This window comes from Eulemur rufifrons, chromosome 2, assembly GCF_041146395.1.
Source record: "Eulemur rufifrons isolate Redbay chromosome 2, OSU_ERuf_1, whole genome shotgun sequence".
NCBI lineage: Eukaryota > Metazoa > Chordata > Mammalia > Primates > Lemuridae > Eulemur > Eulemur rufifrons.
The window spans coordinates 29,608,943-29,624,095 of NC_090984.1; the positions used below are offsets into that span (position 1 = coordinate 29,608,943).

General features: G+C 52.0%; 1 protein-coding gene across 10 annotated transcripts in view; it reads left to right on the forward strand.

The window, feature by feature from the left end:
- The window catches only part of MEGF11 (multiple EGF like domains 11), a 340,068-nt gene that overhangs the window by 154,168 nt on the left and 170,747 nt on the right, over nucleotides 1–15,153 (forward strand). For all 10 annotated transcript variants that reach the window (XR_011231486.1, XR_011231484.1, XR_011231485.1 and 7 more), the window contains one exon: nucleotides 2,586–2,678. Coding sequence is in view for 7 of the 10 variants with exons in the window: in XM_069458609.1 (XP_069314710.1) it covers nucleotides 2,586–2,678 (93 nt within the window). In the remaining 3 variants the exon portion in view is untranslated. The remainder of the gene's footprint in view (nucleotides 1–2,585; nucleotides 2,679–15,153) is intronic.

The following is a 15,153-nucleotide window of genomic DNA, read 5'->3' on the forward strand; positions in this document are numbered from 1 at the left end:
CCCTGGAGTCAAGCCCAGGGATTGTGGGATGACTGTCCTCCGTGCATAGGGTCACCGGGGGCCAGTGTGCTGGGTACAGGGCTGAGCTGGGGTCTGTGTCTGCAATCTGGGGGAAGGTACTCTACAGACTGTCCTACAGGTCACTGGGACTTTGGGGAGGGACCAAGGGAAAAGGCAGTGTAGCGTGGCACTTAGAGCACCCGAAGGCCATTGCCTCCCAGCTAGGGGGAGGGCGCAGGACGTAGGCCAGGGATCCAGGTCTCCAGGCTCAGAGGGAGGGGAGGGTGGGCAGGACATTGGTGGTCTCCCTTCTCAGATTTCCCTCCCTGCTGCTCTGAGCTGGTCAAGCCCCCTACCTGGCCCCACCGTGCGTGGTGCTCAGTGTGTGGAAGCAGCTCCTCTGGCCTCTGTCCCCAGCCATCACTGGCTCTCCTGGGGACCAGCCACAGCACCCCTGTGCTGTTCCCTCTGCACTGGCTCCCCCAGCCCCTGAGCTGCGTGGGCAGGGGAGGACACACAGCCTGGGCAAAACGTGAAGGTCCTGTGGTCTTGGGCCCTCCTGGCCCCTCCAGCTACAGAGGCCTCTGTCCCTAGGACCCTCATCTCCAAGCTCCATCCTCCCTGGCCGCTCTCTGAGAGGTCACCAACACTCAGGCCTCAGCTTCTCCACGTATAAAACGAAGAGGCTGGACGTGATTTTCTCTGAGGTCTCTTCAAACCCTGACATTCGGCAGGTTCACGATTCACTGCCTGCTTTCGCCGTCCTTGGCAGAGACCCCAGAGATCAGGGTCTTGCTGTCTGCAGTCAGAGAGCAGTTGGAGGTGTCAGCGAGCCAATCTGACAAGCTGGAACCCAAAGGGGCCCAGCTGAGGAGCATGCGGGGACCTCAGCCTGGGGTGGGGATGGGGGAGCTGCTGAGGCCAGGGCTGGCTTCCGATGGGGGGCCAGGGGATGCACACCTGGTGTCCAGTATGTCCTGGGGACACTGAGCCACTCGAGCTTGTTTGGAAAGTCCAGTGGGGACCGGGGGAGCCAGGGCAGCAGGAGTGACTGGCCGGGTCTTGCTAGCTGTCAGGTGAGCAGCTCGTTGTGGCTGTATGTGCAGCTGGTCCCCGGGGTCAGAGCCCAGCCCGGTTCTCCAGCAAGAGCTGGGTTAGCCGCTCCCTGGGGCTCCAAGGAGCAGGAGCAGGAGCAGGAGCAGGGCTCTGGTGCCCTGGAAGTTTTCAGTTCAAACCGGCGCCCTCCCTGAAAGCCACCTGTAGCAATGAGAAGGACTCAGGTGCCAGGGCTCTCCAGACACACCGCATCCCAGGCTTGCAGTGGACAGGCTGACGCCAGGCCACCGACCATGGCATATCTGAAATGGCTCTTCTGGGATCTGTCTCGCCTGCAGGTCTGGGCAAAGTAGAGGCAACGGCTTCAGGATCAGCTTCTGTGTTTGGAGGGGCCGGAGGACCACACTAGCCACAACTTGGGCCTCATCTGCCCTGACAGTGACCTCCCGGTGGCATTCAGCCCCGGCAGTGGGCGTGGCTGTGGCAGCAGGGGGAGTGTCGAGAGGGCAGTGGCAGCCCCTCTAAGCTCACCACAGGGGGCCACCTGTCTCCCCAACCTAGGCCAGGACTGAGCAGAGAGAAGCCTCCAGTTGCTTTCGGCCAAAGCCTTCATCTAGATCCCTTCTGAGAAAGTGACAGGCTTGATGATAGCTGCTGATTTCCCTAGCTTTCCGAATCGGCGGGGGTGGCAAACGGGGGTTTTCTGTAATCCCTCACTGATGGATTAGATGGTGGGGCAGATGTCTCAAGGGCAAAAGATGACCTTGAGAAAATGCGGATTCTGTCAAAGGGAAAGAGAAATAATCTCCCTTCCTCAAACTGCTGTCAATAAACCTCGCCACGCCGGAGCAGTTGAGGGGGACTTCGCTTTCCGCGGAGCTCCCCGCCTCGGGAGGCTGTAGCATTTGACTGCGTGATAAGAAATTGCCAGGCACTTTCTAATTACAATTATCATCATCGTGGATGTCTCTCTTAATTACTTTCTTATAATTAGCTGTTGCTTTTTTTCCTCAGCATTTGTGTACTTTGCAGATTTGCTGACATTTGAGAGCCCCAAAATAGGGACATTTGGGGAGGAGGGCAGGAAGGTGGGGGAAAGTGAGAGGAGCCCCTTCTTGTCAGGTGGCCCAGTACGGGCCGGGGCCCCTGCAGAAAGAAATTGGGGGAAGCCCAAGACGAGAGGGACGGGTCATTCCTGAGCAGGCGGGGAAAGCGAGCAGGAGTGTGGACTTCGGGGTCGTGGTTGGTGGAGGTCTCCAGTGTTAAACACGGGAGGAAACGGTCTTGAAAAGCCACCAGGGAGACCGTGGCTTGGGCTTGGGTTTCATTGTAGGAAATAAGACTGGGATGAAGCACACTCTTGTCGGATGCGTTTTAGAGTTAATTAAATGACTCAGGTCAGGTGTCAGTGGTGCGTTCTGGGCATCCCCAGGCACCGGGAGTTGTGCAGAGTGGATTGTGCTCCTGGACGTGATGGTCGGTGTTCACGCTTTGTTCTCGTTCTTCCTCCCGCTCCCCTCGCCCCTCAGCCCTGTGTACGGAGGAGTGTGTGCATGGCCGCTGCGTCTCCCCGGACACCTGCCACTGCGAGCCTGGCTGGGGAGGGCCCGACTGCTCCAGCGGTGAGTCTGGGGTCTTTGGGGGTTCGGTGGCCCCCTGGTGCTGACTTGGGTGGGGGGTTGTGGTATGTGCATGGTAAGTTCTTGCATTGGGCTGGGGTGACCCCGGATGGGCTGCCTGAGCCAGCATGGGTGGCGGTGGGGGGAGGCACACCTGCCGTGAACACATGGCGGGACTAGAGGAGTAGAGGGCTCCAGGGGGTGGGGACAGTGGTTTGTGGGGCTCTGTGGGGGTGTGTGTTGTATGAATAAGGAATTGGGGGGGTCATCTGGATGACTCTGACCTTTGATGGAACCCTGTTAGATGTGGCCTTCGAGGTGGAAGTGGAATCGACACACTGTCCAAAAGTGCAGACCCAGGAGGGCACCATGGTCTGGGCCTGATCCTCAGTTTCGCTGGTCCAAAGGCTCAGTTTTGTGGATGCCTGCGGAGGCTCAGAGGGGTTGAGACTGGTGACCACTGGGATATCTGGTGTCCCCAAAAGTAGAAGAGGACACTCATGGGGGGCAGGTCACTGTGTTCCTACATTTCCGTGGGTAAACAGTTGACATTCTCCAGGGAGGCCTTCCTGGTGAGCATGGAGTGAGGCAGATGCTCTTGGGGCTGACCCGTGACCCACAGTGGCACCGGGCATTGTCTCTACTGTGGAGCTGACACCAAGAGGGTGGGTTATACCTGGCAGCTTCTTGGGGGATTCTCTGCCAAGAACCCAGATGAAGATGAATGCTTCCCCTGTAGCTCATTTCCCCCGAATATTCACAGATGACCCCCTTCTCCGTGGGTACGTTATGGAGTCAATGGTTGGTTCATGTCATGGTCTTATTTGGTTTTCAAGGAGGCTTTGACTAGTGTTGAAGACCAAATCTCTTCCTGCTTTGAGTTGGGGTGGAGCGTCGTTCTATGATGACTTGAGTAGATAACATAGCCAAGCCGATCCGTGAGGGATCTAAGCCCCATTACTTACCTATCTCGGGGAGCCAACTCTGTGTTCCCTGTCCCACACTGACTGTGATGGCCATGAAAACTTGGAGAGGACAATGTTGGGTCCACATTGGCCTAGCGTAGCACCCTTGCCCTTCCCCACTCTCTTTGCTGGCGTGGAAACATCTAGTTATGGTTCTTCTTTCCAAAGCCCTTGACTAGAGCCTCCCTGGGTACCCAGCACATGAGAACATACATGATGATTGAGTGAGTGGTTTTGAGCCTGGGTGATTATCTCAGCTCAGGGAGTCCAGGATCCACTGGGGTACCCAAGAGACTCTCTGATGTGTCGAGATCTCCAGTGGCCATGGTGGCCTCCTCCTTCCACCTGTTCCACTGCTCTGAGCGGGCCATGGCTGAGACGCAGGATTGGACAACAAGGTAAACCAACTAGGTGAGCTAGAGAAATGTGTTCAACCGGTCTCTCTGTGGAGTTGCACTACAGAAAACATGTCGGGTGAAATGTCTGAGCTTTTTCCTCCTTATCTGTGTTTTGTTTAGTGTAACTTTGCTTACAGTGAATCTCTGATGTGGAAATATCTAACTTGGATTAGGTGAACCCTGCTGTTGGATTCTGATGCCGAGGGCAGCGTGTTGGAGGTTGAAATACAGCCTGGGTCGTGGGGTCCCGGGTGCACATAAATCACCCTTCAGTGCAAGCGTGTTTAGTGCTCGCTGTATGCTCAGCCTGTGCCAGGCGGGCGGCAGGCCCGAGGGTCTTTTAGACACGGTCTGTGTCTTCTCAGTTTCCAGTCTAGTGGAAGAGGTGGAATGCAGGTGGCATTTGATGAACAGGACTGAGCAAATTAGAGTAGGTCTTGCCCCCGGACTGAATTTACCAAGCACGTAGGGAAATAGCCTTGTTACTTCACACCACTAAACTGGGCTGTCTAATTTAACCCCCAGTTCAGTCACCGGACTTGGTGCTCAGCAACCCAAACTCTGTTTCCTCTCAATTAAACCCACCCTCATGGGCTGAAGAGCTACCACTCCTGGGTCTACTCAAAGGCATGTGCTACTGAGCCCACAGGAAGTTCTAAAAGACGGGTTCCAACCCGTTTTGAGGGATGGCAGTATTGAATTAAAGGAATTTGTAGGTTCTCACACCTTGAATATCATTCAGAGCATTGAATATACAGATGCCCCACTAAAAGCTTTCCAGCCTCTGCTTGGATCCCTCCAGTAACAAGGAGCTCACCACCTCCTGTAGAGGCTCATTCTCACTGTTGGAAAGTTTTCTCCTCTGTGCAGTGGAAATCTACCTCTAGCTTCTACTGGCTGGTTCTCGTGCGTGACACAGGCCAGGGCAGGGTGATGGATCACTGTGACCTTCGTTGCCATGCCTGTCATCAGACAAGGCCACAGACTGTGGGTATAGAGACAGTCATCTCAGGGCAGTTGATAAGAGCCACTGAGGCTGTGTAGAAGAAACCACAGCCCCTTCCATGGGTCAGCCCTTTAGGTACGAGAAGACAGTTCCGTTCCCCAAGCTTTTCTTCTCCCAGCTCCTGTGTTTTATGTCATCTGGACTGCCTTCCCCGTCTGGTTTCTTTCCATGGGCTGTGGCCTTTATTCCTCTTATATTCCTACATCGGACCACACAACTGCAAGCTTGGTATGACCAGGATGGAAAAATAATAATGGAGAGACCTACTATTTACTGAATTTTACTACGGACTGGGCACTTTATTTATTTTTCTACTCTTTTAATCTTCACAACACTCCTATGGTGTAGGAATTATTATTTAGCCTCATTTTACAAATGAGAAAGTTGAAGCACAAAGAGGTTAAAGAACATCCAACAGACACACAGCTCATAAATAGACTGAGACCATCACCCACGCAAAAACCTAGGTCCTGAACCTCAGCTCTTAATTATTATATTCTCCTTCCTTCTGGATGCTCAACCTCTGTTAATACAGCCTAAGGATGAAATAGATCTTTGATGAGAAAACATGGTTGCTCACAGGGGAAGGAGGCTCTGCATAAGAGATGTGATGATGAGATATTGTGGAGAGAGAAGAATCAATCATGGAACACAAATTGTTAACAGGCTTACTCCAAGCAATTTGAGCTTACTCGCTCTGTGCCATTGGACACCTGTCTGCAGGTGTGTGCTCTGCAGTGCCTTAGCGTATTTGTGGGCCCTCGTCTATGGGGATGGGTGTCTCAGTGCAGTGTGGCTTCCAGAAATCTCTGAATGGGGCCCGTACATGTGACACCTTTGCAGAGAATCTTTGATTTTGTTGAATAGAATTAATTCTTGTTTGTTTTTTTTCTGTCTAATTCTTAAATTATAACTGTTCATTTTAAAAAGAAATTTTAAAAAATGTATATATATATATATGAAAGAAAAATCAAACTGTACCAAAAGTATGGACAAAAAAAGTTAAACACACTCACCCAGCGCTAGCCACTGCTGGCATTTGGGTGCTTGTCCTTCCTGTCATTTCTCTACACATTTGCACGTAAAGCTAGATCCAGATACAACTTTTATCATTTGGATCAAGTGTATGTGCTAATCTATAACTTGCTTTTTAAATTCAACTTTATGTCATGCACTCATTTCCTTGTCAATAAACATAAATCTCCCTTTAAATGTTTAATGACCTTATAGAATTTCATTCTGTGGATTAGCAAATGTATTTAACCAGTCCCTGGTTGATGGGCATTTAGGTTGTTTCTGATTCTTCACCGTTACAGGCCCACCATCCTTAATCCAAGATCCTCGGGGCCTGGTTGTTTTCAGAGTTCGTAAAGTATATAGTGACTCTATTAGATGTGACACCTACCCCTTGTGAGGTCTGGGCAGCAGACCTGGGTGAAACAGCAATATTTCTGAAGTGACATATGACCGATCACGTCTGGTAACATAAAGACAACACACAACCTCAAGTCAGGTTCATGCAGATTTTGCCTCTAAATGAATTTTGGTGCCGAACTTAAAAAATTCTTTTGGTCTTTATAGGGACTTGTAGATTGTGGACTTGTGGATAAGAGCCTGTGCCCCTGTGTGAAAACACTGCAGTGATTCTTCTTGTGCATTTATCTTTGCCCGCTTGTTCCGATTCCTTCTTAGGATAAATTCCTAGAAGTGGCAGGGAGGGTTATAAAGATGCTTCATCCTACGGCCTACCCTGCCCTTTGTGGCTACGAAGGGATTTATGACAGTCACGAAGGGGACAGATCTATTGCTTGGATAGGGGCGGGGACTTTTGCAGACTTATAACCCCCTCGGCGAATTTCTTTAAGGCCTGGACTAATTTCTTTCTGCTCCACAAAAGAAGTGAGATGATGCTGATTTGCCTGGGGGGGGGGGGGGCAGACTCATCAACTACTGTGGGTAATTCCAAGCTGTCGGATGGACCAATATGGGGAAATGGAGGGGCCGTGTGCTTGGTCATAAACCTCCATCCCACAGAATAATGAAGAGTAAAAGGATGAAATGTCAGTTTATACTGAGTAAAGACGACAGAGTGACTCTTATTAAATTGCACTAATCTCACAAGTGGAGATAAAAAGAAAAAAAGTTTTCCTATATTGAATATCTAGCTTTTTAAAGTAATTAGGAATATTAAAGCACTGACAATGATTGAGATAGAAACATTATTCATAACTTTTATTTCCGTACCGGGCAATGATCCAGTATATTTCATTTATGAGGTTTCAGCTGTAAGAAGGACGTGAGCCAATTCCTAAATTAAATATGCCCTGTTAACTTTTATAAATGATGACCGAGAATTAACTTGGAAATTTAAGTTTTCGTTGTATTTATTTAATTACTGTATTTCCTGGGCCCTGCTTCTCTGCCTCCCATCCCACGGTGCTTTGCAATTTGGGTTCTGGGCTTCAGGTGGCATTTTTTGTTTTGGTCTTGGGCCTCCCCAGAAGGGCTGGGGATGAGAGAGAAGCCTGTCCTTGCATTTCCCCACCGGCTTCCACGTTCTTAGATTCCACCATGTGCACAGGAGACAGTGCGGGACCAGCAAAAGCTCAGTAAACTGTGTCTCGCTGGCTGGCCAAATCTCTCCCCCGTCCCCAGATGCTGGCGTGAGGCGGGATTGCAGAGCAGGCCTGAGTTACCAAGGAGCAGGAACCACGCAGGGCCACCACCAACAGTCGCTTCTGCCAAATCCAGTGTGTTCTTGAGTGTTGTGAGGGACCTGCGGCCGACCTGGCTTTAAGCTATCTTTGCAGATTAGAACAGAACACTTACCAGCTCACAAATATGCCTACACTCCCAAACTAGCCCAGAACCCTTTCCATCCATGCTTCTCCAACTTAGGTATCTGTTTGCTAGAGATGCCTTTTTTTTTTTTTTTGAATTATGGTAAAATATACATAACATTAAATTTCCCATTTTAACCATTTTTAAATATACAGTTCTGGGACATTAGTACATTCACATCGTTGTGCAACTGTCACCACCATCCATCTGCAGAACTTTGTCATCTTCCCCAGCTGAGACTCTGTACCCACTGAACACTAGCCCCACGTTGCCCTCTCCCCCATCCCATGGCAGCCACCATTCTACGTCTGTGTCTGAGAATTTGATTACTCTGTTCTTCATATAATTGGAACCATACAGTTTTTGTCCTTTTGTCACTGTCTTGTTTCACTTAGCATAATGTCCTCCAGGTTCATCCATGTGGCAGCATGTGTCAGAGTTTCCTCCCTTTAGAGGCTGGGTCATATTCCCTTGTACGCATGCACCACATTTTGCTTATCCCAATGGACAATTGGGATGCCTCCGCCTTTTGGACATTGTGAATGATGTTGCTATGAACATGGGTGTACAAATACGGTTCGAGTCTCTGATTTCAGTTATTTTGTAAGATACCCAAAAGTGGAATTGCTGGATCATATGATAAATTCTATGTTTAATTTTTTTGAAGACTCACCATACAGTTTTCCACAGTGGCTATAGCATGTTACACTCCCACTGGCAATGCATGAGGATTCTAATTTCTCTACATTCTCTGCAATACTTGTTATTTTCTGTTTTTTTTTTTTAATAATGGCCATTCTAATAGGTATGAAATAGTATCTGCTTGTGGTTTTGATTTGCATTTCCCTAATGATTAGTTACGTTGATCATCTTTTCATGTGCTTATTTTCCATTTGTATATCTTCTTTGGAGAAATGTCTATTCAAGTCCTTTGCCCATTTTTTAATCAGATTGGTTTTTGTTGAGTTATAGAAGTTCTTTATATATTCTAGATATTAACCCCTTAGTAGATGCAGCCACATAAAGATGTTATGGCCAATGACTGACCACATATACGTACACAGTAGTGGACAGAACAATACGCTATACCATGTTGCCCAGGTGTGTAGTAGGCTATACAATCTAGGTTTGAGTAAGTACACTCTCTAATGTTCACATAATGACAAAATTGCCCAACGATGCTTTTCTGAGAAAGTATCCTCATTGTTAAGTGACATGTGACTTATATGGTTTGCAAATACTTTTTCCCATTCTGTGGGTTCCCTTTTTACTCTGTTAATAGTGTCCTTTGATGCATAAACGTTTTTTTATTTTGATGAAGTCCAATTTAACTATTTTTTCTTTTGTTGATTGTGCTTTTAGTGTCATATCCAAGAAATCATTGCCAAATTCAATGTCATGAAGCTTCCCCCAGTGGTTTCTTCTAAGAGTTTTATAGTTTTAGCTCTTACATTTATGTCTTTGATATATTTTGAGTTAATTTTTGTACATGGTTTAAGGCAAGGATCCAATTTCATTTTTTTTTTTTTTGCATGTGGACATCCAGTTTTCCCAATTCCATTTGTTGAAAAACTTTTGCTCAAAATTCTTGAAGCCATAGAATTTAGATTTTTTACCAGGTAACAGCACATTAGTTACCTGATAGTTTAAACATTGTTCCTTATATTAGAACACATGCAGATTTATTATTGAATGAAACGTACAATTGGCATTTATTGAAAAAACAAAAATATGATTATTTGAGCTTGTCATGGGCCTTTGGGAGCTATGCCACCAAGCCTCCCTAGGGGCAGGGCCATTTTAGGTGTGAGAGTTGAGAAGCAGTGGAAAAGGCAGGAAGACTGTCACCATAATTAGATCTCTCGGAGCTGGTGGCTGTTTGCAAGGATGGTTAGAGTGGGATTAGGGTTTGAGGTCCTTTCCCCATCTGCATTGTGGGATTCTGTCTTCCATCCAGCATGCTGGGCTGTCTGCAGTGTCCCCGCTGTCTGTGCCTGGGCTCCTTGGCTCCGGATGGGCATATGGGCTGTGGCCCAGCCCACACTATCTCACCTGGGGTGTTCCCGGGGTCTCTGCATCTTTCCATGATGCTCAGTGCTGACCTACCAGAGCTGTGAGTTGTATGACCCCCAGAGTGCTGTGGCTTTAGCATCCTGTTTTCTGCAGCCCCCTTTATATATTCTTTATATAATCTACATATTCCTGAAATGGAGTGCTACGAAGTATGGTCTGGGATCCCAGAACCTAATTTCTGGCCACTGAGATCTCATCATTTAACTTGAAACCATTGCATCAAGAGCTGAGAGGGTCCTCAGAAATCATCTGGTCTACTCTTCCATCTTACAGATGGACAAACTGAGGCCCAAAGAGGGGAAACACCTTGCCTGATGTCACCCAGGTAGGAAGTGGCAAAGCTGTAGCTTGATCCTAGATCCCCTTTGTTCTGGTGCCTTTTGTCTTCCTCAAGCCGCTCTGGGAGTCCAGGGCTGGAGTTGTCTTAGAGGCAGATGGGTCTCCTCACACCAAAGCCAACAGGCCAAGTTGTTCTATAGACTTTTGTGCAGATGACTTAAGGTTTCGGATCCTTCTGGCCCCTCGTCTGCCCAGGCTCAGAGAGCAGACTCATGACTACAGACAGGTCATGCCAGGGCACTGGGATTGGAGAATTCCAGGGAGGTCAACCCTGCTGTCTGCCTGTCTTGGAAAGTACAACAGGAGAGGGTCCCTGTCTCAGAGGCCCCTGGGCACCCCCTCACTGAGGAACATGGCAACACCACAGCCTGGCAGCCCAGGACACAGCCCGCAAAGCAAAGGTGTAGGATGTGAGCTGGGGTTCCTGCCTCTGGCCTGGGGCAGGTGGCAGAGCTGAAAAGAGACAGGCAGGGCCAGACGGAGGCAGAGGGTCCTGCCACATAGGTCTGCTGGGAAGGGCCACTGCCCAAACCCCGGGGCTCCTTCCCAGCAAGGGAGCAAGGAGGGCGAGTGTGAGAGCCAGCCAGGAGGACGGAGGCAGGAAGGAGGAAGCAGGAGGGGCCACAAGTTCTGAGGAGGAGGTGAACGGGGACTGGTGCTTCCACTGCGTGCAGATGCTCCGCTTACATTGTCCCGTTCAATCTGCCCAGCAGCCCGGAGAGGTCATGTGTGCCATTCCATTTCCCAAATGAGGAAATCAAAGCCCAGGGAAGTGGAGTAACTTCCGATATTTACCCACTAACAAGTGGGCAGGTCTGGGATCCGAACCCAGAACTTGTGTTCTTCCCACAGCTCCGTGCTGCCTCTGAAGGGACGGAAATCGTCTTAGCTCAGGATGACCGAGTGGCTTAAACAACAGAAGTTCATTTCTCACAGTTTTGGAGATTGGGATGTCCAAGACCAAGGCTCTGGCTGGTTCAGCTTCCGGCGAGGGCCGGATTCCTGGTTTGCAGATGGCAGCCTTGCCTGTCCTCGCGGGGTAGCGAGGGAGATGGTATCTCTTTCCTGTCTCGTCTTCTGAGGACACTAATCCCATTCCTGAGGGCTCCACTCTCATGACATAATTATCCCCCAGAGGCCCCACCTGCACATAGCACCACATTTGGGATTAGGGCTTCAACGTAGGAATTTGGTGGGGGACAAAAACACTCATTTCATAGCCAAAGTCCTATACCTTAACACAGCAGTCCCCAACCTTTCTGGCACCAGGGACCAGTTTCGTGGAAGACAGTTTTTCCATGGCTGGGGCTGGGGGCGGGGAGGGACAGGAGGCGGATGGTGATGCCAGCCATGGGTAGCAGCTGTGAATACAGATGAAGCTCCGCCTGCCTGCCTGCCGCTCACCTGCTGCTGTGCGGCTGCTTCCTAACCGGCCACGGCTGCTTCCTAACTGGCCACGGACCGGCACCGATCCACGGCCTGGGGGTGGGAGCTGCAGCCCTAACACACAGGAAAGCTGGCTTTGGGTTCACCGTCTGCCTGGGAGACCCTGGCTAAGTCCTTTCCTCTCTGTGAGCCTCCGTTTTCTCATCTGTAAAATGGGAAGGTTAGCAAGGATAGTCCAGCTCTAAAATCCCCTGATGCCCTGTTTCTGGGAAGTCAAAATCCAGGACTGTCTCAAAATCCAGGGCCCTGATGACCTTCCCACGGCCCCCTGGTGAAGGGAGTCTCCTCTCCCCCCTTGCATGGCCCTCCCGTGATTCTCTCCTCATTCCCAGGCCCGGAGCAGAGTAGGGAGGTGGGGTGTGAGGTGTGTGGATGGCCTCACGATGTACGTCCTCACCTCCCCTGGGTGGGGGCTCCTGCTGGCCCTTGGCCGCCGGGTACCGGCTGGTGCTCATCTGGGAGGGAGTGTGCAGAAGGCCCCGTGCCAACTGGGAGGCCGCGGCTCTCTCCTGGGTTGTTTTTTTCTTCACTACACTGAGCCGGCTGTCAAGGTTAAAGCAACTTCAGATGAATCACCACAAAGCAATTACACTTACTGTTCCTCGCGTGCGGCTCTGCCCAGCCCGCGGCCCCTCGCAGACCCACCTGGGCCGCCTTCTGCTGGCATCTGGTGTGCCCGTAGGCCTCCCCGGGACAGTGGGCACCGTGTCAGCCCCGCGCCCTGGGGCGCAGGCACCGTGACGGGGACAGAAGGGAGCTGCGGATGCGGCAGCAAATGCTTTTTCAAGGTCTGTGCGTAAGAGGCACTGCTGTTCACCCCAGAATTCTAATTTTGAACAAAGAAGAATTCAATTGCCAGGACCACCGGCCTCATCGACTCCATGTTCTCCATCCTTGACTTGTATTTAATGCACATCTTCTGAGCGCTTCTCAGAGGCCAGCACTGCCAGGGCTGAAGGGGGGATTCGGGGATAAGGAGGGCACAGCCCCATCCTCGAGATCTGTGAGAAGCCGGAACCACCAGCACAGTGGGGGGGAGGGGAGCGTAAGGAGAGGGGGGCTCCGCTTGTGTGGAAGAGGCACCTGGGGGGCCCGGGAAAGCCATCAGGGCAGGGTGCTGGAGGGAGGAGCCAGGTGTGTGCTCTGAGTCCCATTTTAGAAGGAGAAACCGAGGCACAGAGAGATCAAACGATGGCCTGAGGTCCCCCGTCTGGTGAGTGTCAGGCAGAGGTGGTGACGCTTTCCGTAAGGCCATGGGGCAAGAAGTGTGAGAATGAACTCAAACGTGAGGAGCCTGTGATAGAGCCTGAAAGAGACCATGACTGGGGTTACGAAGCCCAGCCCTGCCCTGAGTCCTGGGGGGCCGAGGGCTGCAGGGGAGGGACAGCAGGAAGACACAACCACCGGTCTCTCTGTCCATCTCTCTGTCCTTGGCTGTCATGAGCCCCCCAGACTTTACCTCCCCCTCTTTGGGAAAGCCCAGCCGTGACGATGCTCTGGAAGCCCTTGGAGAGGTTTGTTTCCTCTCTTGCACAGTCTGTCTTCCCAAGGTGCTGCCAAGAGAAATGGGGAATGAGCGGGAGATGCCAGGAGCCCTGCCCCCATGGGGGCCCAGAGCACTGGCAGGATGAGGATGAGGCTGGAGGGCAGCCCATGGAGGCCCCAGAACGCAGCGCCAAAGGCAGCTGGTCCTCCCCCCATCTCTGCCCGTGGGCTGGGTCATGTTCCTGTGATGATGCCCACAGGAAAGGAGGGGAGACCTCCCGAGGCCGCAGCTGCTCCCCCAGGAATCCCAGGGCCCCGCCCTTCGCAGACAGGGAGGCTTCGGGGTCCTCCCTGGGAGAGGGCAGCCTCCCAGCTCTGCAGCCCTTCCCCCACCCGCCCCCGCCCCTGCCCCTCAGGCCAGGGCAGATACCGGGACCAGTCCCATCTGAGCAGGGGGCAGGTGAGGTGAGGCCCTGGGGCACATGTGTCTTCTCCTGAGGACATTTTTATGCTTGAGAAAGCCAGAAACGGGACTGCCTGGGGTTGGTGAGTGAGCTGCGTGTTCAAGGGGCTGTTGTAGGTGGGGGAGGGAGGTGCATTCTGCCCAGCTCACTTGCTGCCATCTGCTCCCTGAGAGCAAAATTAATAAATAAATGACACGCAGGGAATCTCAAGAACCGGCGTGAGGGAGGAAGGTGGGAGAGGCCGCCTCGAATATGACAGAAGCAGAACAGAGTGGCAGAAGCCAAGCTGGCGCCGTCGTGTGGGGCCGGCAGCCGGTGTGCCACCCCTCCCCAGCCTCATGCAGGCATGAAAAGGACACCGTGACCCCCCAGCATGCACACGGCCTGCGTTGTCAGGGGCGGCGCGTGGGCAGGGGCTCCGTGGGAGACTCTGTTCCTCGGGGAAGGAAATCACGAACTGCTCCCACCCGCGCCCACCAGCCTGGAGGACAGCGAAGGGGAGGGGAAGGTGCGTCCTATTCTGGCCGAGAGGAGCCAGGTGGTGGCGGTGGCCCTGCCCACAAGGAGTTCAGCTCGGTGCCAGGCAGCCCTGGACCTGCCATGTCCTGGGGGAGACGGGCGCATGACCACCACTTTTCATCCTCCCGCAGCCCTGCGAGGTGAAGGAGCCGAGGTCCAGAGAGGTTTAGTCATTGTCCAAGGTCACACAGCTGCCCCAGAGTATATCTCTTCCCACTCGGGCGTGTTCCTACCAGGACACAGGGCTATGAGGAACCGGCATTTGGGACTGAAGGGGAAGGAGGTCTGGGCTTTGATCCTGCTTAGACTTCACTCCTAACTGGCATTCAGCACTTACTCTAATTCGTTACTATTATCCCCATCTTTCAGGTGAGGAAACTGAGGCTCAGGGAGGTTCAGTACCTGGCCCAAGGGCACACAGCTCGTAAGCGGCAGAGTCGGGATTTGAACCCAGGCAGTCTGTCTCTGGAGACCACACTTGAAACCCTGGCTAACACGTCTTCACGGGGCCCTCTGCCCTCGCTCTCTAGCCCCTCCCACACCCGGGAGATGCGGAGGCTGCTAAAATGCCAGCGGGGCCCTGTCAATGTCCCTGTACCCCGTCACCTGCAGGGAAGTGCCCAGCTGCTTGGCCAGGCCCTCACGGCCCCTCTAGATCTGATGCCTGCCTGGTTTTCAGTCTCGTCTCCTCCCGTCACTGCCGCCCCTGCTCTCTCTTCTCCCTCTCTCTGGCCCTCCGTTATCCACTGACCCACTGACCCACTGCTCTTTTGCCTCCTGAGCCCAGCTCAGATGCTGCCTCTGTGAAGCCTTCCAGTGCCCACAGACCCTGACTGTGCACATGGCCGGTGTGGTCCCTGCCGTCTGGATGACTCCCATCTGATGGCGTGTGCCTCCCTCTCAGCGCTGTGCCCGGAGGCCTCTTCATGGCAGGGCCATGAC